Source organism: Camelus dromedarius, chromosome 16, assembly GCF_036321535.1.
Source record: "Camelus dromedarius isolate mCamDro1 chromosome 16, mCamDro1.pat, whole genome shotgun sequence".
NCBI classification, from domain to species: Eukaryota; Metazoa; Chordata; class Mammalia; order Artiodactyla; family Camelidae; genus Camelus; species Camelus dromedarius.
This window is the reverse complement of record NC_087451.1, coordinates 21,220,489-21,247,931: the sequence shown is the minus strand read 5'-3', so window position 1 is coordinate 21,247,931 and position 27,443 is coordinate 21,220,489. Positions and strand designations below refer to the sequence as shown.

The following is a 27,443-nucleotide window of genomic DNA, read 5'->3' as shown; positions in this document are numbered from 1 at the left end:
AATCAGCCCTGACAAAATTCAAATAAATCTTTGTATTTAATTTCTCTCATTTAATCTGTTAAATATGAAAAGTGATGCAAGACAAGCCCGAAAGGCATGCCCAGCAAGGCCAGGAGGAATTCATGAGAGAGGCCAGGTATTCTGGCTGCCCGGCCACTGCCTTTATCCACCAGCCTGAACCTTCCTTTCAGATCATCTTCTCAAATTATCCATAGGAGATTTATCCACATACTCAATAAGAAAAATATTTCTAATTATATCCAACCATTCTTAACATGAATGAGAATTATGCGGGGACACAAGATTGCCAAGACTTTTTTTGCCAAACAATTCCTTTTGACTTAAGAAAGAAGAGGCAGCTGCATTGTTTCCATAGCTATCCATATAAAAAGGCCCTTGGAATGAGGCTGACTCGTCCTGCTTTAAAAAGCTCCAAGGTAAAAGGGAACAGGGCTAGACCTTGAGGAGGGACACTGGCCACGCCGCCCAGCGTCGGCTGCAGCTGCTGGCGCTGGTACTGCTGCTTCTGATGCTGCTTGCTTCACACCCATGACTTTTGTCGCTTTCCGTTTACAATAGCAAGGAATGCCGCAAATGGGAGTTTGGGTTTGGTTTGGTTTGGTTTGGTTTCGGTTAACTAATCAAGTGCTTACCCCTTTTCTTTTATAGAACCGCCTCACTTCCAGGCTGCATCTTCTCACTTGCTAACAAGGTAAGACTTGGACTAACCAGTCCCTGGAGGATGCTGTGAGAGTCTCTGGGATGGATGTGTGTCACTTAGCAACCTTTGAGAAACGGCTTGTCTCAGTAAATACTTTAGCAACTGTGCTTCAGGAAAGGAGAGGGAGAGGGAGGAACTGCCTTTTAGGACAATGCACACAGTCTTACTTAAAACTCGGGCATTGGTGGCATCATATTTCAGCAAGGGAATAGTTCTTAACAGAATATCATTTTGTTTCTGTAGGAAAAAAGATCTGCACAAAGATTCCTTTGCTTAAAATCTCAAATGTGATCAAAATCTATCCTGCTATAGAATTTATTTAGTAAACATGGTAATGAACAAGCAAGAAAAGAAGTACCTATGAAAACACTTCTTTTCTTTCTTTAAAGCCTTTTAAACAGTTACCTTACCCAAGGCAGAGTGTCGTGTGAAACCAAAACACTGACATTTTGTCAACAGAAAATAAAGGTATTAATCTGCCCTACTGCTGCACTGCATTTCTAAAGAGAGAGGCTGGTGGATAGCTGATTAAAATGACTTTCAAGTAACTTGATCATGTAATGACTGCAGTAACATCCTTTGCCAAACCTTTCATTCTACTGATGCCACCGGCAACCTGCAGATAACACAGAACAGAGCAGCCCAAGCCTGCGTCTTTTAGAAGGAAAGGTGGGACAGTGAAGGGAGCCTTCGATGTGGAAGAACAAGGATAATGTTTGCCGTGGCTTTTATGCCTCAATTAGTTTAACTGGGTTAAACCGATTAACTGGATTTAATATGCAAAGAAATTATGCTACAGAAACTCTACTAAGCCCCCCCCCCAAAAAAAGGTAAATGAGATGATAATCCCCCCAAATCCACTGAACGTGAACACCTGTGGCTGAACGTCTAAAGGAGGAAATAAAGTTCTCTTACATTATACAGCAAGAAATGGAATTCCCAATAACAAATGACATTTTATAGCTCAGTGGTAGCCTGAACTATTTCAAATTGCTTTCTCAGCTATTATGTTAACTTTCCCCCCAAAATGTCTTCACTGTATCTCACGGTTGCAAATTAAGAAAGGCAGATACTGTGATTCCTGTTCTACAGATGGAGACGCTGAGGCTCAGAAGGCTCAAGGGCCTTACCCAAGGGCACACGCTCCTTAGCAGCCTGCAAGGTTACAACCCAGCTCCGTGATTAGAACGTCAGTCTTGAAGGGTGAAAGAAGATAATGGATGTAAAACCCTGAGCACAGTGTTGGTGTGACCCCCAACACACAGTGTTAAAATACAGAGTGCACTGAGACCCTCGAGGCCTTTGAGTCCTTGTGGTTATGTCTGTTTCAGTAACTAGAGCACAGTGTACAGTGCACCTGCCTGGGGGAATTTCCAACTGGGCCCATGAAATATCATTAATGTAGAGATTTACTGATAGAGCTGACAATCCAGATCTCTAATATGAACTGTGTCATCTCCTCTAGGACCTCTGAGTTCTGCAGCCATGAGTTCAGACCAGGAAATGGCTGTCTTTGGGGAGGCTGCTCCTTACCTCCGAAAGTCTGAAAAGGAGCGCATCGAGGCCCAGAATAGGCCCTTTGATGCCAAGACATCAGTCTTTGTGGCTGAGCCCAAGGAATCCTTTGTCAAAGGGACGATCCAGAGCAGAGAAGGAGGGAAAGTGACGGTGAAGACCGAAGGAGGAGCGGTGAGTAGGGTCCCAGGAGCTGACTACATTCCACTGATGATTTCGTTTGGTCACTCAATTGACATAAACAGTCATCTCTCCTGTTTCCCAGACTCTGACAGTGAAAGATGACCAAGTCTACCCCATGAACCCTCCCAAATTTGACAAGATCGAGGACATGGCCATGATGACCCACCTGCACGAGCCAGGAGTGCTGTACAACCTCAAAGAGCGTTACGCAGCCTGGATGATCTACGTGAGCGCCCCTCCCCTTCAAAGTGGTCTTTATCACTGGACCCTGTCAGCCCACTATAGCATAAGTGGGTCACAAGTAGGGACCCATCACTTTCTCTAGTAGTGTAACTAGTTAAAAGGTTCACAATTGCTACTATAAGCCACAACCCAGCAGCTGGCCCTTCATCCTTTGTCTTCTCATCCAAAGCCAGGAAAGGCCACTGTCTCTGGCCTAAGTTTGCTACAGATCCTTTGAACAAACATTAGGGCAGCTACTGCTCATACCTCAACCACAGGCCATCTTTCCCCTTCCCCATTCTTGCTGCAGAATCATCCAGAGGGAAAATAAAAACTTACATTTTTAACATTTAAAAATAATGTTTTTAAAGACCAAATTTCACCCATTTTTCACTCCTCCAAAATCACAGCAATTTTTCTCTCTGTGTTCTGGTCCCTTCTATGTGGAATGCCTCTCTGATGAAACCTCTCCAGCTTCTCCTGGCAGAGCTGGATGTTCTGCCCCGTTATTTCTGTTCCTGGGTTAATACCGATGGTGTTTTCCCACCATCAATCATTTCCATGTCTGTCTCCTGCATAGACTGGGAGTTTCTCATCTCATGATGTGCTAGAGACAGTACAAACTCAGTGATATTTTCTAAGTGAACTTATTATGCTATGTTGACGTTTTTGCATGGTTTAGCCACTGGTGATATTCAGCTGGACAACACTACACAAGTGTACCTGGTGTTGAGAGTCAGTGTCCATTCTGATTCGCTGGTGCTTATCCTAGACCAGCTGTCAAAGATTTTGGAAATCCCTCTACTGTAATCATAACGTAGTGACATCACGTTGCGTTCTGCTTCTTTATAACTCAGGGGTATTTTACAAGTATTTCTGCAGGATTGCTGCATACCTTCATGTTTACTTTTGTAAATGTCTGCATCACACTATCTTCAGAAGATTTTCCATAGTTCACCTAACTATTCCATACTGTTGAGTACTTAGCAACCAAATTTATGCTTTCATGAATCTGAACTCTCTTAATGCTACAAAAGAAATACATGCCTATTTTCTAAAATACAATAAAAACATCTCACACTACATTAAAAGGAACACTCCTTTGGAGCTCCTGCTAAGTGAAAATCACTGTGACAAATCCCAAGAGGGGTAACAAGAGGTCTAAGCTGTAGGCCCTTCCCTCAAGGACTTTGCTCTCTTGTTGAACATTTGAACTAGTTTTCATGCTGATGCCCTGTAGAAATGTAGAGTACTTACTTAAAAGGGCTCCTTTTAGTTAAAATTCATTTAATAAGCGAACTGCACAAATAACAGTGTTTGGGTGGTTATTCTTTCTTATTCCTTGCATAGACCTACTCGGGCCTGTTCTGCGTCACCGTCAACCCCTACAAGTGGCTGCCGGTGTACAACCCCGAGGTGGTGACGGCCTACAGAGGCAAAAAGCGCCAGGAGGCCCCGCCCCACATCTTCTCCATCTCTGACAACGCCTATCAGTTCATGCTGACTGGTGAGTTGAATGTTTAGAGCAGAACCATAGGAGAAAGAGACTCTAACCATCTCAACACACCCTCTGGGATGGTCCCCTAAATGCTATTGCCCTTTGCCCAGAACCAGCCTAAACACACTCCAGATTTTAAGGTGTATCTGGTATTAAAACAGTTACACCACGAATCTTCTTCCTAGAATACTGTCCCAGCTAGGCCAGTCTAAGGTACAATGGCACCAGGGGAAATGGCTTAGAAATTTCCTCTTCAGAGAGAGTAAAACATCAAAATGAAGTTTGATCTTTCCTTAAATACATGACTAAGGCCATGATTACTTCCAAAGCTACTGCCTTTGCTATATTTATTCTTTCTCACACATGAAAATAACTCTAATGCATATTTTTCATTATTTCTTGTACCTACAATAAACATGTCACTAACTTGTCATCTAAACCCATCGGAAAAACCCAGGTCCGCTTTTGAAATTTATTTAGTGGTAGTGTATAAAAAGGGAAAGTCTGGTGCTTCCTTGCAGGGTTCTGTTTAAATGGCTGCGTGTGTGTGGAAGTGCAGTGGGGGGAGCTGCAGGCAGCAGACAGATGGGTACTGGAAAGGGTGGAGGGCTAGGGCCCACCAAGCCTTAGGGATTGCTGAAAATAGTAAGTCTGAAAAATACCAAGTCTTTCATGTCATTATATTTTATAACTTACTATTTACAAATATATTAGAACACAGTCTTAAATATCTACGACTTCTCTTTTGTAGACCGAGAGAATCAGTCAATCCTGATCACGTAAGTAGATGTTACACTTTCCTTCTGTGACTGCACTGGCTGCCAGCTCTGGGACCTCATCTGACTTCATTTTTATTTGACAGCGGAGAATCCGGGGCTGGGAAGACGGTGAACACGAAGCGTGTCATCCAGTACTTTGCAACAATTGCAGTTACTGGGGAGAAGAAGAAGGAGGAATCTGGCAAAATGCAGGTGGGTGGGTTGCCAGGGTCAGAGTCCAGGCTCTGACTGGCCTGTCCCGTAAGAAGTTTCCTTGGCGGGGGAGGGGAGGGCTCAGTGGTGGAGCACATGCTTAGCATACACAAGGTCCTGGGTTCAATCCCCAGAACCTCCATTAAAAAAAAAAAGTTTCCTTGAGCCCCACACATGAGGACCGCTCTTGCCTTCTTGCCTTTGCAGGGGACTCTGGAAGATCAGATCATCAGTGCCAACCCCCTACTGGAGGCCTTTGGCAACGCCAAGACCGTGAGGAATGACAACTCCTCTCGCTTTGTAAGTTTCTTGGATACTATTATGGACAATGTTCACTGGTCAAAGTTCCCTGAATCTTTTTCAATCACATTATAATAACCATGGTTTTTCCTTTTTCTCTGAGAATGTAGTGACATGGATCCAAGTCCTGTCTAAAAAGATACGTGACTTTATATCTGAGTTCTTATCTTTCATTACCTACAATTATTCACAATTTTAAAATTAAAGAGAAAATTATTTTACCTACAAAATAGGAGATACACCTTTTCTCCCTGGTACAAATAGTCTTTGAATTGATTTAATGTTAAAACATCAGCATTTCAAGTGTTTCAAGTTTCTCAAAGATTTGATATGATTCAAAAACAAAGTAGTAATACTAGTTTTCCTTTCAAGGGTAAATTCATCAGAATCCACTTTGGCACTACAGGAAAACTGGCTTCTGCTGATATTGAAACATGTAAGTGCTCAGATATCCTTTACAATCATTCCTGTTTCTTATGACCTATAATGCTGACCAAAGTAACATTTACATCTCACACAAATTTTAAATTTTCCCTGTTTGTTATATATTTGCTTCCAGATCTGCTAGAGAAGTCTAGAGTTACTTTCCAGCTTAAAGCTGAAAGGAGCTATCATATTTTTTACCAGATCACATCAAACAGGAAGCCAGAACTAATTGGTAAGAAATGTCATAATTCCTTTTCAGAATTACTGCATCTGCACCTATCAATGCATGGTCCATCTCAATATTCCATGATGGAATTCTGTCAATTGCATTTATTGTCTTGATTTTGAAAACAGCTTTGTAAGTCTGGTAAAAATTTATTTGTGCTGACTATAGACGTTCAAAAGGAAAACTGAAATAACATCTCCAAATCCTATCACTATGAAACAACCACTATGAACACCTGGATGAGTATCATTCTAGTCATTTTCTGTACATATATCTTTACAAATAGATACAGACGTACAATAGCTGGCATTACAGCTATGTGGCTCTTCTGTAATCTGCTTTTTTCCTTAGCAATAATATTTCATGGCTTTTTCCACTCCAGTGCCTTATAATTTGCCTAGAAATCTCTTGTTTTAATGAAGAAGATACTTCTGCTTACTTTTTGCTCTGTTCCATGTACTCAGAAATGCTTCTAATTACCACCAACCCATATGATTACCCATTCGTCAGTCAAGGGGAGATCAGTGTGCCCAGCATTGATGATCAGGAAGAACTGATAGCGACAGATGTAAGTAGAACACAAGAAAATTAGAACGCTTATGTTGGTGGGAGCAACGCTCCCTCTAGATACATGTTCAGTTTCTAGTAAAACTGCAAAAGAGTCAAGGATGAGCACGGATGTGCCTCCTGGAGCCAACTGGAAAGATGAGGATGTGCCCCTACAGCATCTCACTTTCCCTTAGCAGTCTTTCAACGCTCTATCCTTTCTGAATTTACCTGAACCATTTTTTATAATCTACATGCTTTAATTCCAAACCACCTCTAAAAATAACAAGATGCTTGACTTTCCTATCCTTGTTCTCCACCTCAAGTTCATTTTTTGAATCTCCAGAGCGTATGCACCTGTAACTCTAATGCTCTGTGCTGGCCTTTGGTTGACCAACTCCCTATACATCCAATCTAAGGAGCTCCTTGCTTTCCACCAGTACTGGCAGTTTCCTCAGTTTGACCAACAGGTCAGGAATCTGACTGTGAACCACCAATAGTAAACACGTGGATAACAACCTAACAGTTCTCCAACTGGTTGTATTGGCAGAGTGCCATTGATATTTTGGGCTTTACTAATGAAGAGAAGGTCTCCATCTACAAGCTCACGGGGGCTGTGATGCACTATGGAAACTTGAAATTCAAGCAAAAGCAACGTGAGGAGCAAGCAGAGCCAGATGGCACTGAAGGTATCAACTGAATTAGCCACCTGATCTCATGTTTGTTGGAAAACCATATTCGTAACTTGTTACCCTGGATTTCTCCTAGGAAGACAAGTTCATTTTTAAGAATGGTGTTTTAAAGTATACATAAATAAGATATATGCAGTGTGGGTATTAGACAGATTTTGCTACAATTTCTGAAGTTCTTTAGGGCACACTACACATAATCAAGTTCTCGAACTTAGTGGAAAAAATGGGCAAGAATACTCAAAAAGATATTCTGAAAACACTGCACAAAATGCCTGGAGCTTAAGAAAAAAATTTTTTTTTTCCAGAAAATGGGTTGCTTTGGGCCACAATAACATCATTCTACCCTTTCTTCCTTTCAGTTGCTGACAAGGCAGCCTACCTCCAGAGTCTGAACTCTGCTGACCTGCTCAAAGCCCTCTGCTTTCCCAGGGTCAAGGTCGGCAATGAGTTCGTCACCAAAGGCCAGACTGTAGAGCAGGTAGGTGCATAATTCAAATTCACCACCAAGGATGCCAGCATTTTAAGTGCTCTGTTAACCACAAGAGATACACCTTTGGTCTTTCAAGGTGACCAATGCGGTGGGTGCTCTGGCCAGAGCTGTCTACGAGAAGATGTTCCTGTGGATGGTCACCCGCATCAACCAGCAGCTGGACACCAACCAGCCCCGGCAGTACTTCATCGGGGTCTTGGACATCGCTGGCTTTGAGATCTTTGATGTGAGTTGGTGGTCACTTGGTAAGGGGTTTTTACAATAAGGCAATGGAAATATCAATAAGAAGTATGTGAACATTATGACCTTTTCTCATCACAGTCAAAAAGTTATGCTAAAATCTAGAAGAGAATGATTGGGCAGCTACTAATCGTTCACTGAAGTGGCAAGTCTACTTCTGTGAGAAATAATGAACTTCATGAGGACTAACGTGATACATGATCCAACGGGAGTTAGGAATTCAGTCGGTGTAATGAGGGCTCTAAAAACCCCACAATGCCAAATGTAGGTAACATAAAAATATCAAAAGAAACCTGGGTAATACATAATACGCTCTGAATATATGGTGGGAAACCGCGCAGAAATACTGAGGCAGATAGTAAGGTTAGTAATTGAGGGTCAGCATTAATAAACTCAATGCAATTAACTCTTAATCCTCATTAATGTGATTATCATGGGATTAAAAAGTCATATTTGATTACAAAATACATTTTTTCTGCTTTCAGTTTTGAGAAGCTTATCTTTTTCTTTCTAATTATAAAAGCAAAACTTAGGCATTGCAGAAAATATGGAAAATCAAGGGAAAATATTTCACATTAATTACACTATTTATATAGCTACCTAATGTTAACTTTTTGGTTTTTTACAAAAATATGTTTGTGTTAACACACTGTACATAATGGCATCTTGATTTCTTTCTCACTTCACATTAGAGAAGAACAAAGGTGGCAATGATTGCTCCCTTGCAATGCTGACCACTGTGACTTCGGTTCAGTTTCCTCCCAGTCAGCTTCTAATGGGTTGCAAATTAGATGTTAAGTGAGTCAACAGAAAATGTAGAAGATAATGGGAATAAACAAGAAATGATTAAGCAGGAACTTAGAAAAACACCTGACTCAATTTAGGCAAGTGCAAGAAAAGAGTATTAATGATTTAGGATTTTGTATAAAATGGCAGCAGAGAACACATTAGATTTTACAGGCCCCCAGAGATTCTGATATCTAGCATCTAAAGGCTGTTCGACACACATTTTTAAATTAAAGAGCCCTATATTTTAAAAGGCTCAATTTGTTAAAGAGAAAAGTAAACGTATCTATTTATTCAGTTCAACAGCCTGGAGCAGCTGTGCATCAACTTCACCAACGAGAAACTGCAACAGTTTTTCAACCACCACATGTTCGTGCTGGAGCAGGAGGAGTACAAGAAGGAGGGCATTGAGTGGACGTTCATCGACTTCGGGATGGACTTGGCTGCCTGCATCGAGCTCATCGAGAAGGTCTGTTTTGTGTTGCAGACCCAAGCTCTGTGACAGCTCAATTATTCGCTGCGTCTTGTTTAATTACACAGACAGAGAAAAATGCTTAAATAGAATTGTAACTCTGTGTTGTGGTCTGCTTTCAGCCTATGGGCATTTTCTCCATCCTGGAAGAGGAGTGCATGTTCCCCAAGGCCACAGACATCTCCTTCAAGAACAAGCTCTATGAGCAGCATCTTGGAAAGTCTGCCAACTTCCAGAAGCCCAAGGTTACCAAAGGCAAGCCCGAGGCCCACTTCTCCCTGATTCACTACGCGGGCGTGGTGAACTACAACATTATCGGCTGGCTGGACAAGAACAAGGACCCCCTGAACGACACCGTGGTCGGGCTGTACCAGAAGTCAGCATTGAAGACTCTGGCTCTCCTCTTCTCTGGAAGAGAAACTGAAGCAGGTAACTTTCAACAGAATTAACCTTTTACTCAATATAGAAAACCCAGGCAGAGAACGCCTGCACTATCATTGCTTGTGATTTCTCTTCCTCTTAGAGTCTGTTGGAAAGAAAGGTGGTAAGAAGAAGGGTTCTTCCTTCCAGACCGTGTCTGCTCTCTTCAGGGTACAAACTTCATTTTTCTCTCTCTAATTAGATTCAGGAAGTTCAATTTTACTTTATTGTGTGTGGAAGGGGAAGTAATCTTGCAAGGATTCTAGAACTAGATGTGGCTCAAAGAGACGGGTCAGCAGGCAGTGGCAGAACTGAGTCTCAGGAAGGCCTGAGGTAGCTTGGAAGAGAGAGCTCAGTATACAGGAAACACAGGTGTCCGGAGGTTGGAGTCAGTGTGAGATGTATAATTCAGTACTGGGGACAGGAAATGAAGTTATTTGACAATAAATGTTCCTTTGGGAGAAGATTAAGCAAAACCTAAGATTTTCTTGAGCCTATGGGAGTGCCCAAATGAGGCAGGTGCTCAGGCATATATTGGCATAGAAGCAAAATGAGTAGCTTTTGAAAGTTGAGGATAGAAAAGTAGTGGTAGGATTTGGAGACTGATCTAAAAGAAGAAAATAAGAAACCAGATGTGATAAGAAATAGCTTTTTAAGGAAAACTGACTCATCTTTTGACAATCCTATCTGTAACAACTGAAGTTCTAGTTATTCTGAAAAAAAAAAAAATCACGATTTCCATTGAGTGGAAAACTTCTCACGTTTGGTAATATGGCTGTCGGTTTTCTGACAATTCCCAGAACATGGCACTGAAGAGCCCCTTTCTATGAAACCAGCAGGAGGACCCAGCTCTGTAATTATAAGGAGTAAGCATGTAATAGAAAAGCAGGTGCAACTGAAAGTTGGAGAAAGAAAGAAATGGGAGATTTGGAGAAACACTTTGAATTACTTGTAAATCAGACCGCATATCTAGGCAAAAGATCGTAAGTGACGTGTTTCCATGTGTTAAAATGTCACATATTTATAACATATGCTAGGAAATTCCATAGCAGCGAACGACCACTTTAACAGCTAGTTTATAAGGCACAAAGAGAGGAAACAGAAGGACAAGTTGGGAGTGTGGAGATTCCAGAGAAAATCCTTTGCCAATTCAACCTGGATGCTATTCATTACAATCGAACCAATGTCATGGCTCAGGATGATTTATGTCTACAAATGTGAATGTAAGAAAACAGTGCGTTTTTAAGCAAATATTCATATGGTTCCACAGGAGAATTTGAACAAGCTGATGACCAACCTGAGGAGCACTCACCCTCACTTTGTACGGTGCATCATCCCCAATGAAACCAAAACTCCCGGTAAGGCACGTCTGACATCCAGACGAGTTCCGGTGTGTCTGCTTTAGATCATGAAATAAGGCGTGGGTGGTATTTCTCCTTCTAGGGGCCATGGAGCATGAACTGGTCCTGCACCAGCTGAGGTGTAACGGAGTGCTGGAGGGCATCCGCATCTGCAGGAAGGGCTTCCCCAGCAGGATCCTCTATGCAGACTTCAAACAGAGGTCAGACTTTCCTAATTGTGGTGCATCCTAAAATTCAGTATAAATATATTTAGTGTAAGCAAAACAACTTAGTGAAAAATATGCCTCTATTTGTTATTTTTTAATTTCCAAAAAAAGAATAAAAAATTATGTCTCAAAACACCTTTAAAATATAGATATACCACTCCACAGATATATTAAGCACTCTGCAGACGTTTCACTGGACTTACTATGCCCCTGGCTTAGCTCATAGATGTCTACATTAACTTCAAAAATTATAAGAACAGCCATTATTGAGTGCTCAATATGTTTGGATTATTTCATTTAATCCTTACAAAAACTCAGTAGAGATAAGTGCTATCCATAGCAAATGCATCTAGAAAGAATAATATGTTACATTTTGTTGGTCGTCTACATAAATGTGAACAAGACTGAAGGATCCTTTCCTGAGAACAGGGTCCGACGAGGCAGAAAGTAAAGTGGCAACTGTGCAGGGAGGTAAAATGGAATAAAAATAGACAGTAGATACTAGATTTACTATCTGTGTAGACAGCGTAGAAAGAATACTAATTACTTTAAAGCTGAGTTTTTAAAATGGATCATTTAATGCTTAGCGACTAGCAGTGCCATCAATAAACCAAGTTTTAAAAAACTATATTTACTTTACCAGATACAAGGTATTAAATGCAAGTGCCATCCCTGAAGGACAGTTCATTGACAGCAAGAAGGCTTCTGAGAAGCTCCTTGGGTCCATCGACATTGACCACACCCAGTACAAATTCGGTCACACCAAGGTAACACCCGTCTCTAACGCCCTCTTGACACTGTGCCTGTCTCTCTGGAGTCTACGCAAAGTTTCTGATCTGCAACTCTGCCCCCACACAGGTCTTTTTCAAAGCTGGTCTTCTGGGGCTCCTAGAGGAGATGCGAGATGAGAAGCTGGCCCAGCTGATGACCCGAACCCAGGCCAGGTGCAGAGGGTTCTTGGCAAGAGTGGAGTACCAGAAGATGGTGGAGAGGAGGTACAGAAACATACTGTTCAGTTATTCACATCTTCCTTCTTCAGAGGCACATTTGAGGTGGCTTGCAGTTAAGACTCTGATATGGTAAGGCCGCTGTGGTAAGAAGGAATAAGAGTCTGATACTGAAGTGGAGACATACATGTACCAGGAAACTTGAGGTAGGAATCATCACCATATAATACACTGAATGTTCAGGTAAAAGAAAAAAAAAAGAAAGAAGCATAATTTGTGTGTGGGTCTTATCTAAGAAGAGAAAACATCCCAATGAGTAAGAAAAGATAAAATGCTGCCCTAGCACTTGATTTTAATATGATTTTACTGGGTAGATCATTGAATAACATGCATTGAACTATGGCAGACAGTATTCTCAACAGTGTTTTCACATAGGATGCAGAAACAACTTCTTCACCTGATCCTTTCTGTTACTGAATTATTATGATTTAAAGTATTAAGGACAAAAATCTGTGAAACTTTTTTTGGGTAAGTCAATACAACTTCCCTGAGGCACCTAGCTTTTCAATGATCTAATCCGACGCAGGGATAGAGCTCTAAGACTAAAGAGTCAGGCATCTCAAACCACAGGATGTACATGAACAGGACCCATAGTGAGAGGTGCATTTTTAACTGCCACCTGTACATCCATGCATACACGTATGTGTGTAAGTAGATAAATAATTTACATGAAACGGATTTTATTTCTATCACCTGTAGTTATGCTACTAGTTTCTATTGTATTCTATTTCATTAAACATAGTAAGTTTGGTCATGACCCATTGTTTATAATGTATTTGGGCAGTTTTAATTGCCATTTTGCAGGGTAATTATTTTCTAAAAATAATTTAGATTAGAACAAATGTGATGATATTACAGAGTTGAATGCAAAAATCACACATTAAGATATTAAGCCAGAGATTTTTCAGAGAAATTCTGAAGGTCTGTTTATCCCATGCCCTACATCCCTCAGGCGTCTAGTTCCCCCTCTCTGCTCTCAGTGGTGTTCACATAGGGAAGTCTGAGAAGCATTGAAGTAGAGCAGTACTTCTCAGAGGATGGTCCTTGGACCCGCATCACCAGCATCTCTTGCAAACTGTTTAAAAATGCAAATTCTAGGTCCCACCTCATATCTTCTGAATCTGAATCTCCGGGGGTAGGGGTCCAGGAACCAGTATTTTAACAAGCCCTTCAGATGATTCTTATTCACATCAAAGTTTGAGAAGCACTGATGTAGAGAAATGAATGATTAATGAGTCCATGTCCATCATCCCCAAATACAATTTATTTCATCTGTGCTTTTGAAAGTAAGAGAGGAACTCAGTGGTGGGGACGGGGGACAGAACCTCCAGATCTCACTGCCAAGATTGAATCTCATTTCATCACCCATACAATATGTAATTTGTAGCAATTAAATTTCAGGGAGTCCATCTTCTGCATTCAGTACAACATCCGAGCCTTCATGAACGTCAAGCACTGGCCCTGGATGAAACTGTTCTTCAGGATCAAGCCCCTCCTCAAGAGTGCGGAGACCGAGAAGGAGATGGCCACCATGAAGGAAGAGTTCCAGAAAACTAAAGACGAACTTGCCAAGTCAGAAGCAAAAAGGAAGGAACTGGAAGAAAAAATGGTGTCACTGTTGAAAGAAAAAAATGACTTGCAGCTCCAGGTTCAGTCTGTAAGTAGTGGTATCATCCTGGGCACGAGTAAGCAGGAGGCAAGCACTACAGCTCTGGCCGCTAGCAGCAGCGGGCTGGACAGTCTGTGTGGGAGACACGCACTGGAGGGAGAAGGTTAAAGCTCTCTGATGGTGCAAATAAGGTCCATATTCCTTCAGCGCCCAATAAACCCCCCAAGCCTGGGCCAGGGCAGTGAGGTAGAACTGACCATTGTCTTCCATTCTATTCAACTTCAACAAACTACAGGGTTTACAACTGCCTTTCCCTTTGAAGACAGACCTTGAAAGTGATCTGAACGTGAAACTATCCCAAATAAAATATTAAGGAGAGTACAGCATGAAGGGAGTGATTTTTCTTCTCTGAAACTTCCTCGAACTTCTAGATGTCCATGGGTCTTAAATCACACTATGTAGAGCTGACAAATGACAGCATTCTACATCAAATTTTATTGATTTATTGCTTGTTACCGATCTCCCAAACTGAGATCTGCTCTTTCTAAACCATCTCCATAGTCAGTGCTGCGTCACATCACACCTGGATTGCTGCATCCGCACCTAACCTGCTCTGTCTCCCCCGAACTCTCTCTACCTCCAACCATCCTGCTCCATGCTACTCCTGAACTAACCATTTCAAAACTGTTTCCAAAACTCTGAAATGTAACTTACCGTCTTTCATTTGGACTGAAGTGAATTGGTCTGGTATAGTTTACTCATCACAAAATCATATATTTTTCCTTCTATTTAAGATTGGTCTCTTCCGTCAAGTTTGGGTGGTGTAATAACTCCTTCTTTTAGATTACAGAAGGGGAAAAAAAAACTGTTTCTGTCCCCACCCCCTTCAAGTCTATCCTGAATTCTCTTCTGTTGTCCCTAGAGAATCACTCAGAATCTGCCCTACAGCACTGCATCCACCACACGGCCGTGCTGCACATTCCCATTCTTCTGTGTATTAAAGGCTGCTATGGAGGCTCACTGATGAATGTCCAAATCAGTTTCTCTCTCACTTCCTGTCCACTGCCAACCCTCTTATGTACAAACAGGTTGCTAGGAATTTCTCGATCACTTTATGACTCAACTTGAATTTAGAGCATCACAACCAGGATCATCCTCCAGGACTACAAAGGGAAATAATTTCGTAGCAGCTGCACCCAGAATTTCTCTACTGGAATGCCCTCTCTCCTCTGGTTCCTTCCCCCAATAAATTCATTTCTACAAAACCAAATCCTACCCATTTCTGAAGGCCCAACTCAAATGCTGCTTCACTCATGAAACCATTTATGATACAACTTCTCTTATCTCTCACGTCACTAACTGCTTTCTGCAGTAACGGTAGCTTGTCGGGGGAAGCTTTCTAGTCTGCTGTAGAAGACACTCTTCTAAAGAAACAGGACAATATCTGATACACTTTGTTTTTCCCACAGTGTAGAGTGTCCTGTATCACACACAGCAGCTGGTCCATAGAAGTTTAATCCAAAGAACCAACAGTGGAGATTTACACCATTGTGAAATTCTTCATTCTTAACTTCCCAATTTTAATTCTGTTTCCAACTAAAGGAAGCTGAAGGCTTGGCTGATGCAGAGGAAAGATGTGACCAGTTGATCAAAACCAAAATCCACCTGGAGGCCAAGATCAAGGAGGTGACTGAGAGAGCTGAGGATGAGGAAGAGATCAACGCTGAGCTGACGGCCAAGAAGAGGAAGCTGGAGGACGAATGCTCAGAACTGAAGAAAGACATAGATGACCTTGAGCTGACACTGGCCAAGGTTGAAAAGGAAAAGCATGCTACAGAGAACAAGGTATGAAATATATACCCAAAAAAGTTTATTTTTTCACTATTATTAGGGAATACAATCATAAAACTGAATCCACCAAAATGTAACATGCAATGCAAACTGTTTTTACTTTCTAAGGTGAAAAACCTCACAGAAGAGATGGCAGGACTGGATGAAACCATCGCAAAGCTGACCAAGGAGAAGAAGGCCCTCCAGGAGGCCCACCAGCAGACCCTGGATGACCTACAGGCAGAAGAGGACAAAGTCAACACCCTGACCAAAGCTAAAACCAAGCTAGAGCAGCAAGTGGATGATGTAAGTCTAGGATTATCAAGGAAATTATTTTCTTGAAAAGGAAGTTAAACAATCCTTTTGACTCAGCATTATTCCTATTTAGCTTGAAGGATCCTTGGAGCAAGAAAAGAAACTTCGCATGGATCTAGAGAGGGCCAAGAGGAAACTTGAAGGTGACCTCAAGTTGGCCCAAGAGTCCATAATGGACATTGAAAATGAAAAACAACAACTTGATGAAAAGCTCAAAAAGTGAGTATTGAAGAATTGCTTATGAACTTCCGAAAGAATTGCTTATGAACTTTCAATGTTGCATATGGACTCAATGGTTATCCTTTGCTACTTTTTAAAAAGGAAAGAGTTTGAAATTGGAAATTTGCAAAGCAAGATTGAAGATGAACAAGCACTTGGCATTCAACTGCAGAAGAAGATCAAAGAGCTGCAAGTAAGTTCATATTTCCATCAGTCTGGCTCAAAGAGGCACGATTATGACATGAAGAAGCTAACTTTGAGCCTTTCCTCATGGCCAGGCCCGCATTGAGGAGCTGGAGGAGGAAATCGAGGCAGAGCGGGCCTCCCGGGCCAAAGCAGAGAAGCAGCGCTCTGACCTCACCCGGGAACTGGAGGAGATCAGCGAGCGGCTGGAAGAAGCCGGTGGGGCGACTTCAGCCCAGATTGAGATGAACAAGAAGCGGGAGGCCGAGTTCCAGAAAATGCGCCGGGACCTGGAGGAGGCCACCCTGCAGCACGAGGCCACGGCGGCCACGCTGAGGAAGAAGCACGCGGACAGCGTGGCCGAGCTGGGGGAGCAGATCGACAACCTGCAGAGGGTCAAGCAGAAGCTGGAGAAGGAGAAGAGTGAGATGAAGATGGAGATCGATGACCTGGCCAGCAATGTAGAAACAATCTCTAAAGCCAAGGTACCACAGAGTCTGGGGAATTGTTACTAACAATGACCCTTTATGTGCACATCAGGTTACACAGGGCCCTTTATACACATCACGTAATTCGTTCTTTGCAGTAATCCAGGAGGTAAGCAAGAAAGATACTAGCGTCTGTATTATTTCCACTTAAGCATATGAAGAAACTAAAATTCAGAGAAGTTAAGCATGGCAGCCCCATCACACATTAACTAATGACAGCACAAGCACTGAACACAGGTCATCAGTGCTCTCTTATTCTTGAATGAGAGAACACGCATCTCCAATATTCTCAATTATCCAGTAAGAAAAGTTTCATTGTACATAAAGGCAATAAAGTATTTATGAACATGTTTTTAAAAACATGCTATTCAGTTCTGACAAAAATCTTAAATTTAGAACATAATCTTTAAATTTTTTACTATGGGCATTAACTCAGAGATATTGTGGGTTCAGTTCCAGACCGCTGCAATGAAGCAAATATCAAAATAAAGCAAGTCACACAAACTTCCTGGTTTCATAATGCATATAAATTATATGTTTATACTATACTGTAGTCAACTATGTGTGCAAAAGCATTATGTCTAAAAAAGAGTATATCCCTTAATTTACAAATACTTTATTGCTAAAAATGTTAATCATCATCTGAGCCTCCAGTGAGTTGTAGTAGATACATCAAAGACCACTGATCACAGATCACCACAGTTTGAATATGGTGAGAATTACCAGAATGTGATGCAGAGACACGAAGTGAGCAAATGCCTTTGGAAAAATGGTGCTGACAGATGTGCTCGATGCAAGGTTGCCATAAACTTTCATTTATGAACAACGCAGATTCTGAGAAGAGCAATAAAAAAGGAATGCCTGGAATATGGAACATGGCTCCACAATTAGCTTTGAGAAAATCCCAATGTATATTTTCGACTTAGGACAGCAATCATACAATGTAAAGAAAAAATTATTGTGTAGCATATTACATATAAGAGAATTTCTATGTCAAAATAAGTATCTTTCTGTTTTAGAAGAAACTATAGCTGTAACAAACTATTATCAAAATGTCTTTGTTTACTTTTCCCTTGTTCTCATGTAGGGAAACCTAGAGAAGATGTGCCGCACGCTGGAGGACCAAGTGAGTGAACTGAAATCGAAGGAGGAAGAGCAGCAGCGGCTGATCAATGACCTGACAGCTCAGAGGGCACGCCTGCAGACCGAGTCTGGTAACTCTCTCCTCTTCCATGGGGCCTAAAAGTGGAGATGATGTGGTGAAAACCAACTGATCTGGTGATGTGAGAGCCTAATAAAAGCAACTGAGAATATGTGTGATTCACCAAACAGCTCAGACTCTCCTCCTACTTGCAAGGTCACTTGGGGACGGCAGTGGAGACAGAGACTTCCTCAGGACGGGGTCAAGCTCTGCTCCACAAAGCCCTTGAACAGAATCCGGCCACAATGAGGGCCTACTTGGGGTCAGGGGTCATTCCAGCATGGGTCCAGGGCTTCTGTTTTAGACCAAGCTTTTATCTAGATCACAAGTGAACCAAATTCCTGAATATGCCAATGGATAACCCAATCTCTCAAAAGTCTCATGAAATAGGGACAATGAGAATTTGACATCTGAGCTCCCATCTCTGACAGTCATCAACAGGTTTTGCACAATATCATCTAACCCTGAAAGACTCAGTGAGGGCAAGAACAAAGAGAATTTAAGCTGTATTTATTCATTCAGGTTAATATGTAAGTTTCACCATAAAAATAAAAAATTTGACATTAAGTATGAAGATGTCAATAGAGAACCCCATCATCTGAGCACTTAGCCGCAAGGATGGCTGAGAATTTGAATTTATTTCTAATATGGGCTTGCAAAATTCTTTCTTCACTTTAAAAAGTGGTGCCATTTCTTTTGCCTATCAGGTGAATTTTCACGTCAGCTAGATGAAAAGGAAACTCTGGTGTCTCAGTTATCAAGGGGCAAACAAGCATTTACTCAACAGATTGAGGAATTAAAGAGGCAGCTTGAAGAGGAGATAAAGGTAATGACTATTTTAAGACTCGTCTTTTTCCCCACTACCTGACCCTAATTGGAGTCCATTACAACAACTTTTAAAGGGTTTTGAAATTTAAGAATTAAACATTAAATATCCAGTAGAATGAAGGTGTAAGTATCTCTGCAGGCCAAGAACGCCCTGGCCCACGCCCTGCAGTCCTCCCGCCACGACTGCGACCTGCTGCGGGAACAGTACGAGGAGGAGCAGGAATCCAAGGCCGAGCTGCAGAGGGCGATGTCCAAGGCCAACACGGAGGTGGCCCAGTGGAGGACCAAATACGAGACGGACGCCATCCAGCGCACGGAGGAGCTGGAGGAGGCCAAGTATGTGCGCAGATATGACAGAATGTGCAGAAAGCTTTGCCTATTGAATCAGAAAGACACAACCTTTGAAGGAACAGTGAATTAGCGCACAAACGTTCATTAGTCACTTCAGGCACTACCAGGCCCTGGGAATAAGACACGAATAAAGCAAATACCATCACTGTCTTCCAAGCCTAAACTCCAGTTAAGGGAACAAAGAATAACAATTATACTGATAGCTAGCTTTACTGCTGTTTGTTAAGCACACTCAGCTCGTTGCTGCTTCGGGGTTTTGCACTTGGTGGTCCCTCTGTGTCTGTAACACCCTCCCAGCAGATCTCACCCAAGCTCACTCTGACAGTTTTAGACCTTGACTCAAATGTCGTCTCCTCAGAGAGGACTTCCCTGAGTATCTAGAAGAGTTGCCCGTCCCTTACTCTGTTGTAGTTTCCTTCATTGCACTTGTATCTGCAATATGCTAGTATGCATCTTCTCATTCACTTGCTGTTTATCTCCCTTATGAGTTTGGGAGCTTCATGAGGCAGGGCCCATTTTTGCCCCATTCTCTGCTGTGTACTCAGCCTCTGGTTCAGAAAAGGAGCTCACCAATATCTGCTGAATGAATGACTGAATGGATGTTTCTCATGTGAAGCTTCCAGTACTTTTCAGTGTGGTAATAGTTCATGACTCTTGGTGTGGTCCACTTCTCTCTACAAACATACATAACCTTCCAGGAAGAAGCTGGCCCAGCGTCTGCAGGCTGCTGAGGAGCACGTGGAAGCTGTGAATGCCAAGTGCGCCTCCCTTGAGAAGACCAAGCAGCGGCTCCAGAATGAGGTTGAGGACCTCATGCTGGATGTGGAGAGGACAAACGCAGCCTGCGCGGCCCTGGACAAAAAGCAAAGGAACTTCGACAAGGTAAGTTCCACAGCGGCCCCTGCTCTTCACCACTGTCCTCCATCCTTCATGGCAAGTAACCACTCTCGGTTTTTTTCAGGTCCTGGCAGAATGGAAACAGAAGTATGAGGAAACCCATGCCGAGCTGGAGGCCTCCCAGAAGGAGGCTCGCTCGCTTGGCACTGAGCTGTTCAAGATGAAGAATGCCTACGAGGAGTCCCTGGATCAGCTAGAAACTTTGAAACGAGAGAACAAAAACTTGCAGCGTGAGTCCCCTTCACTTTCAATAATTTTCATGCCTTGGAGGACCATTTCTCTTACGTCCTCTGTCTGACCAACTCTCTACCTGCCTTTTACCCAAACAACAGAGGAGATTTCTGACCTCACGGAGCAGATTGCAGAAGGAGGGAAACGTATCCACGAACTGGAGAAAATAAAGAAGCAAGTGGAACAAGAGAAGTCTGAACTTCAGGCTGCTTTAGAGGAAGCAGAGGTACAGGTCAAAATGTGCATTGTAAACAAAGTCATAAAAGAATGAGGACTATACATTGAATAGAAAGAAAAACAGCACAAAATTAGTGGAAGGGAAGGTGTGTGAAAAAGGTTCTGAATGCTTCCTGCTAATGTCACCCCTTGCTGTCATTAAGGCATCTCTTGAACACGAAGAGGGTAAGATCCTGCGCATCCAGCTGGAGTTGAACCAAGTCAAGTCTGAGATTGACAGGAAAATTGCTGAAAAGGATGAGGAAATTGACCAGCTGAAGAGGAACCACGTTAGAGTCGTCGAGTCAATGCAGAGTATGCTGGATGCTGAGATCAGGAGCAGAAATGATGCCATCAGACTCAAGAAGAAGATGGAGGGAGACCTCAATGAAATGGAAATCCAGCTGAACCATGCCAACCGCATGGCTGCTGAAGCCCTGAGGAACTACAGGAACACCCAAAGCATCCTCAAGGTAAATGGGTTCAATAGATGGTCCCAGAGCAGTTGGAGTGAGGGCAGCCCTGAGAACAAGGTGGCTCAATGATCATTCATTCCTCAGGACACCCAGCTACACCTGGACGATGCTCTCCGGGGCCAGGAGGACCTGAAGGAGCAGCTGGCCATGGTGGAGCGCAGAGCCAACCTGCTGCAGGCCGAGATTGAGGAGCTGCGGGCCTCCCTGGAGCAGACGGAGAGGAGCAGGAAAATTGCAGAACAGGAGCTCCTGGACGCCAGTGAGCGCGTCCAGCTGCTGCACACCCAGGTGGGATTCAGCACAAAGAACTTACCTTCAGTAAATGCCTATGTCCCAGAAAACATAAGCTTGAACTTTTTATGACAGGTTTTATACTTTTATCAAATTTTCACTTCATTATGAGAAATCTTTCACTGTTTTATTTTGCACATATTATTATTGATTGATTTCCTAAATTATTCTAAGGCTGCCCATATTCTTTCGTGTTAATATCTTTACTGACCCTTGTTATCAACATTAGCTTTTTTATTGTGGAGAAATGAAGTGTTTGAACATCTGTTACAATTTTATCCCTATTAGTGATCTTACTGGTAAATGGCAGTTATAAAATTATAGAGCTATTTGATCTAATTCTGAACTATGTACCTTAAAAGGCTGAATATTCTGTAATATCTATTTTAATTAATTGTACTATGCAACAAAAACATTAAAGGGCATTTGATTTGCAAATTTTTATCTGAAATTTTTTCAAAAAATGGCTACAACTAAGTACTTTGGTAACATGATAAAAAATGTATAACTTATTTTTAACCAGAACACCAGCCTAATCAACACCAAGAAGAAGCTGGAGACAGACATCTCCCAACTCCAGGGGGAGATGGAGGACATTCTCCAGGAAGCTCGCAACGCAGAAGAGAAGGCCAAGAAGGCCATCACTGACGTGAGCAGAGGGCCACGCAGGGGTGGTCAAGCTAGAATCTTGACGGGCTATCTTATCTTAGCTCTCTCAACCTGTTTCATTTTACTGCTCATTAGGCGGCCATGATGGCCGAGGAGCTGAAGAAGGAGCAGGACACCAGCGCCCACCTGGAGCGGATGAAGAAGAACATGGAACAGACGGTGAAGGACCTGCAGAACCGCCTGGACGAGGCTGAGCAGCTGGCCCTGAAGGGCGGGAAGAAGCAGATCCAGAAGCTGGAGGCCAGGGTGGGTCTCTCAATATCTATTTCCATTTGTTCTCAATGCCTTATTGGATTAATGTTCTTAAGAGCCTATTCATTTGCAGGTACGTGAGCTGGAAGGAGAGGTTGAGAGTGAGCAAAAGCGTAACGTGGAAGCCGTCAAGGGCCTGCGCAAACATGAGAGGAGAGTGAAGGAACTCACCTACCAGGTGCAGCAACAGTTTTTATCAGCTAAGCACTCCTTGCGTATGTGGGAAACGCTCACATGCATAGATACTAAAGTCATGTGATTTTTAAGTAAGGCCCTGTTTTTATAATCTTTCAGACGGAAGAAGATCGGAAAAATATTCTCAGGCTTCAAGACCTGGTAGATAAACTTCAGGCAAAAGTGAAATCTTACAAGAGACAAGCTGAGGAGGCTGTAAGTATCCTTAAGATAGAGGGAAGAGAGAAGTCTTCCATTAAGAAAGCTAAAAAATAATTACATAAGCTTACTCCTTGTGGTAAATAACCTGTTTGCTTTATAGAAGACTGTGAATGTCTTAAAAATATTTGTATATTTTTTACTTAATTCTCATTACTTATAATATTAATGGCTTGATTTTGAAAGCCACAAAGAAAACTTAAAAAATGTCAAAGCAGAAATAATACAGGCAACATTATCTAGCCATAGTGTGATAAAGCTATAAAGTGATGAGAAACATAAACAGAAATGTTAAATGTTAAAAAAAAGTTAAATGTTAAAAAAAAACTTCCCTAAAAATTTTAGGGTTAAATTAAAATAAAAAACGTAACCATGGAGCAATTATTAATAATTCTGAGTAATTATTAATAATTATTAGTAATTGTTGATTAATTTATTAGCAACTTATAAATAAAAATCCAAGTAAGGTGTGACTTTTACAAACCTAGAGTGTAGTCAAAGTTGCTCTTGGAGGACAAGTCATTGCTTTATATGCTTTCATAAATGAAGAAACTGACAGTCTAATAAAGAAATTATAAATAGTAAATTATTGAAAATAAGAGGTGCTGTTAAAGATAAATGTAGAAATTGATGAATTAGAGTATATGATTTTCTAATTTGATCATTTCAGTAACATCTGATAATTTCTGGGAAATTAATAAAATAAATACACTTATAACTAACATAATCGGGGGAAAGTGAGAGAAAATGCAAACTCACAACATTACAAATGAGAAAGGGAACAAACTATACAAATAGAAGATTTTTTTTAATGTAAAATATAAATCAGTCAAGACAGTTGAAATTGTAAAGAAACAAGAGCATATAAATGACTCAGTTGGCTAAATAAATTATTTCAGAGTTACTTCTGAAAATGGACTCAGGTCCAGATAGGTCTTTCAAAATTTCAAAGAACAGATAATCCCTAAGCTATGTAAGCCATTCCAGAGCACTGGAAAAGATGGAAAGCTTTCCAAATCACTTTAAGAAGCTCACGTAACTCTCATACCAAAACCTGTCCAAGAGAGGACAGGGAAAGAAACTAAAGACAGTTTTATTTATGAGTATAGCCGTAGCAAAGATAAATTACTAAGTAACTGAAACCCTTACTTTATTAAGGAAATTGCCCATCAGTGATTAAATAGGCTTAATTCCTACAATGTAAAGATTACTTAACATCAGAGAATCTGTCAGTAGAATCACTACATGAGAGAGAAGGAGAAAAAAAGTGACTGTTTTGAAATGTGCCAAAATTTTATGATAAAATTCAACATTTATTTCAATTTAAAGATGCTATTAAAAAATTCATCCTTAATGATAAAGAATACCTAACTTGAGCAAACAGTCATCTTCCAGCAAGCACTAACAAGCATGATGCTTGCTTCTTCTCCGCTCTTGTGTTTTCTCTTGATCTATTTGTGGCACATATTTTTTTTAACATGTTTTGGTTGCAAAAATAGAACTGCGATTATTTATGAGACACGAAGCCCCAAATAAATCAAAAAGTTAATTTCAATGATAACCAAAATCCAGGAGGTGGTTAAGACAATAGTGTTTCCTGCTGGGTATTTTAACTTTTCTGCACTTACCAAGTCCTTTCTTCCCCTAGGTCTACAGAGTCTAGAAAGATGCACATTATGGGTTGCTTACAATTATATTTTTATCCTCAGGAGGAACAATCCAATACAAATCTATCTAAATTCCGCAAACTCCAGCATGAACTGGAGGAAGCCGAGGAGAGGGCTGACATTGCTGAATCCCAGGTCAACAAGCTGCGGGTGAAGAGCCGGGAGGTTCACACGAAAGTCATAAGTGAAGAGTGATCATGACCTGATGCTATGGGATGACTGAAGAGAGGCACAAAATGTGAAGTCTTCGGTCATTTCTCTCTGTAATTGTTGTCTATCCTACCCTATTGCAAAGGAAATAAAAAGCATAGGGCATTTTGCAAGCAATATCCTTAGACTGGTCTTCTCTTTTCTCTTTCTCCTGAAATGATGTCAAAGCCTGAATAATCATAAGGGTATCAAACAATCACATTTGACCTGCCACTAAGAAATAACTATATTTGCTTTTATTTTAGGTTTATAGTAATACTTTAAGAGTATAAAGTTGTCACTGATCAGGGAAGTCTGATCTGATGAGCAGAAATATGGAAGTTATTTTTATTTTTCTAACCTTTCCCTAGTATTGGGGAATATAGTAGGATCTTAAAAAGCTCCAGCTTCCCGTAACATGAACCTTATTTTCCAGGTCTACACAAAGACTGGCACTGGTTATACTCTCACACAGGGGATTCCCACTGAATTATATCGTTAATTCTCCTTGCTTAATAACTGTTGTCAAGAATACAAGTATAACTATTAGCACAGGGAAATTTTCATCATTAATACCAATATATTCACAGCATATGCATCGGGTAATGGGTACAACATTAAAAAAGTAAGATGTGACCTTTCTCCTTATGAAAGCTACAAAGTGGCTATGAAGTCTGGAGACAAAATATTACTCTATATGCTATATAATATCAATAAATGGTTTATTAGCCAATGTTTCCAGATTTTATGGCCTTCTATAATCACGTAAAGATTATAAATGATTATTTATATCGATCAATAAATGACTAAAAGTATCAATATGAATCCTCCAAATAAATTATTCAAATGTATACTGGACACAGATAATGATAAGTATGAATTTGGTGCAAAAACTAGACATGGTAGTAATCTGAATTACTCAGAGAAGTTTCCTGAGAGAATCAAGATGTCTTAAACTGGATTCAGTTGTGATGCACAGCCAAAAAGGTAACCTTCCCGGAGAGTGTAATTTAAATGCCCCTGTGAGAGAACGCCTTAAATCAGATGTGTGGAAGCAGCTTCACAGGGAATCTGGATTCACACTGGCCTCAGGAAGGGTGTGGAATCACTTTTCACTGAACTTCTACTGTGTTCCCACATCACCTGTAAATACTTAAGTGCCTCAGAACTTGGCTGTAATGACCAAAAACAACATCTTATTTTCTACTTACTGGAAAATCTACCCAAAGCAGTCAAAAAGCCATTTAAAAATTCCCATGGAATCCTATTGAGAGCATTATTAAAGTGTTCTCTCCCTGAGAACACTGACATTTTCCAGATGCCTGATAAAGAAAGGGTGTAAGAAAGTAAAATGATGTGCCTGTGGCTACAAAGCAGGTTAAGAGTTGGCTAGGCATGCCCACTCAGACGCATGTCTCCTGTAAGACCCTTCCTGATGCCTTTAAAAAGCATGCTGGGCTGCAAACCAAGTGACCAAGGTCTGGACTGCTGTGTGATTTGTGAACTCTCTTCTATTCTTTGAATTTCAGTTTCTTTCTCAGTGACAAGAGGAATATGGATTTAATAGTCCCTTACAGCAATAAAATCATGTGACCATTATGAACAGTATCTCCAGATACCTGCTTTCATAAGGCAGCCTATTTCCATTAAATTGACTGAAATATAATTACAGTAATGCAGGAATGGCTTCAAAACAGGGTATATTAAGCAAATTCTGTCTCAATCTCAGACAGACAATGATGACACAGAGACAGGCAAGGCCATGGAGACAATAAAACAAACTTTTTTTGATAAAAAATCAGAATGGAAAATAATGTGCCTGTATCATTCACAAGCAAAATGTGAACTATGTACCATTGATAACTGATGGAGGAGAAGTCACAGATGCTGCATATGTAGACAGAGAAATGCTCTGTTTTCTAGTATTTTCTTACATTGAGTTTCACAGAGGATTTCACAAAAAAACTTGTGTTAAAAAAAAGAGAGCAAGCGAGCGAGAGGCAGAACATCCGAGCTCGGCGAGGCAATACAATCTTGGAGCAAGCCTGAAGTGGGAGTGGAGTGATCTGACAGTGAACAGACTGACTGAAGGAAACAAAAGAAGCCGTCTGTCTTTGGCTGCTCTTCATGAAGCAAGTTTTAAAATTAAATTTCAAAGCATCCTCCAAAAAGTACAGCAAATTGGGGGAAAAAATTACGGCTTCTTGGGAGAAACTCGCCATCTTTTCCTAACCCTCTGGTAAAGAGCAGAAACTTTCCTCCCGGGTATAGTATCTGCAATCGTGCGGCAGCTGAAGAGCCCTGACACGGCGAGGCAGGAAAACCAGGTGGAGGGCACGCAGATCCCGGCTGCTTCTGAAACAACGCCTCACGTTATTCCGCAGGCGGTCACTTCCACATTGCCAACAACTCAAATTATTTATAGGAGACTGATTTATACACTGAACCCAGTGTGAGACGAAATATTTCTAATTATATCCAAACATCTTTAATATGAGGGGAATTATGCTTGGAGACCTTCATTGCCAAAAACACGTTTTGCCAAATATGATTTAAGAAAGGGGAGGAGGCTACGTGTTTTCCATATTTGACCCTATAAAAGTGCCCTTGGAATGAGTATGACTTGTCTTTCCTCATAAAGCTTCAAGGTAAGTGTGTGTGAGGACAGGCCCTGTCGGAGGACCGGCAGGGATGTCTGGCTGCCCGCACGCATGCCACACATCCTGGCTCCCACTGCCGCTGGCAGCCCTTCCAGCCAAGCACCAACTTACGCTGTAGCAATTTTAATTAGATGCTTCAGTATTCCCAGTCATTTCCTGCTTCTCAGTTAAGAATCATTCATGCTACAGCTGGGAA

The 27,443-nt window shown here is 41.4% G+C and overlaps 1 protein-coding gene across 1 annotated transcript; it reads left to right on the top strand.

The window, feature by feature from the left end:
• The first annotated feature begins 669 nt into the window (after positions 1-669).
• LOC105095878 (myosin-2) lies at positions 670-24,725 on the top strand. The gene is made up of 39 exons (XM_031467627.2): positions 670-712; positions 2,187-2,410; positions 2,502-2,645; positions 3,992-4,148; positions 4,891-4,918; positions 5,002-5,110; positions 5,318-5,410; positions 5,783-5,846; positions 5,970-6,068; positions 6,527-6,630; positions 7,159-7,297; positions 7,660-7,778; positions 7,867-8,016; positions 9,115-9,285; positions 9,411-9,717; positions 9,812-9,879; positions 10,979-11,066; positions 11,152-11,269; positions 11,919-12,042; positions 12,134-12,270; positions 13,684-13,939; positions 15,494-15,736; positions 15,851-16,027; positions 16,110-16,255; positions 16,358-16,448; positions 16,534-16,923; positions 18,014-18,140; positions 18,835-18,953; positions 19,095-19,291; positions 20,005-20,188; positions 20,268-20,433; positions 20,536-20,660; positions 20,815-21,123; positions 21,211-21,414; positions 21,941-22,066; positions 22,162-22,332; positions 22,412-22,516; positions 22,633-22,728; positions 24,441-24,725. Exons 2-39 carry the CDS (start codon positions 2,207-2,209, stop codon positions 24,591-24,593), a joined length of 5,808 nt encoding a protein of 1,935 aa, XP_031323487.1. The 5' UTR covers positions 670-712; positions 2,187-2,206; the 3' UTR covers positions 24,594-24,725.
• The last annotated feature ends 2,718 nt before the right edge of the window (positions 24,726-27,443 follow it).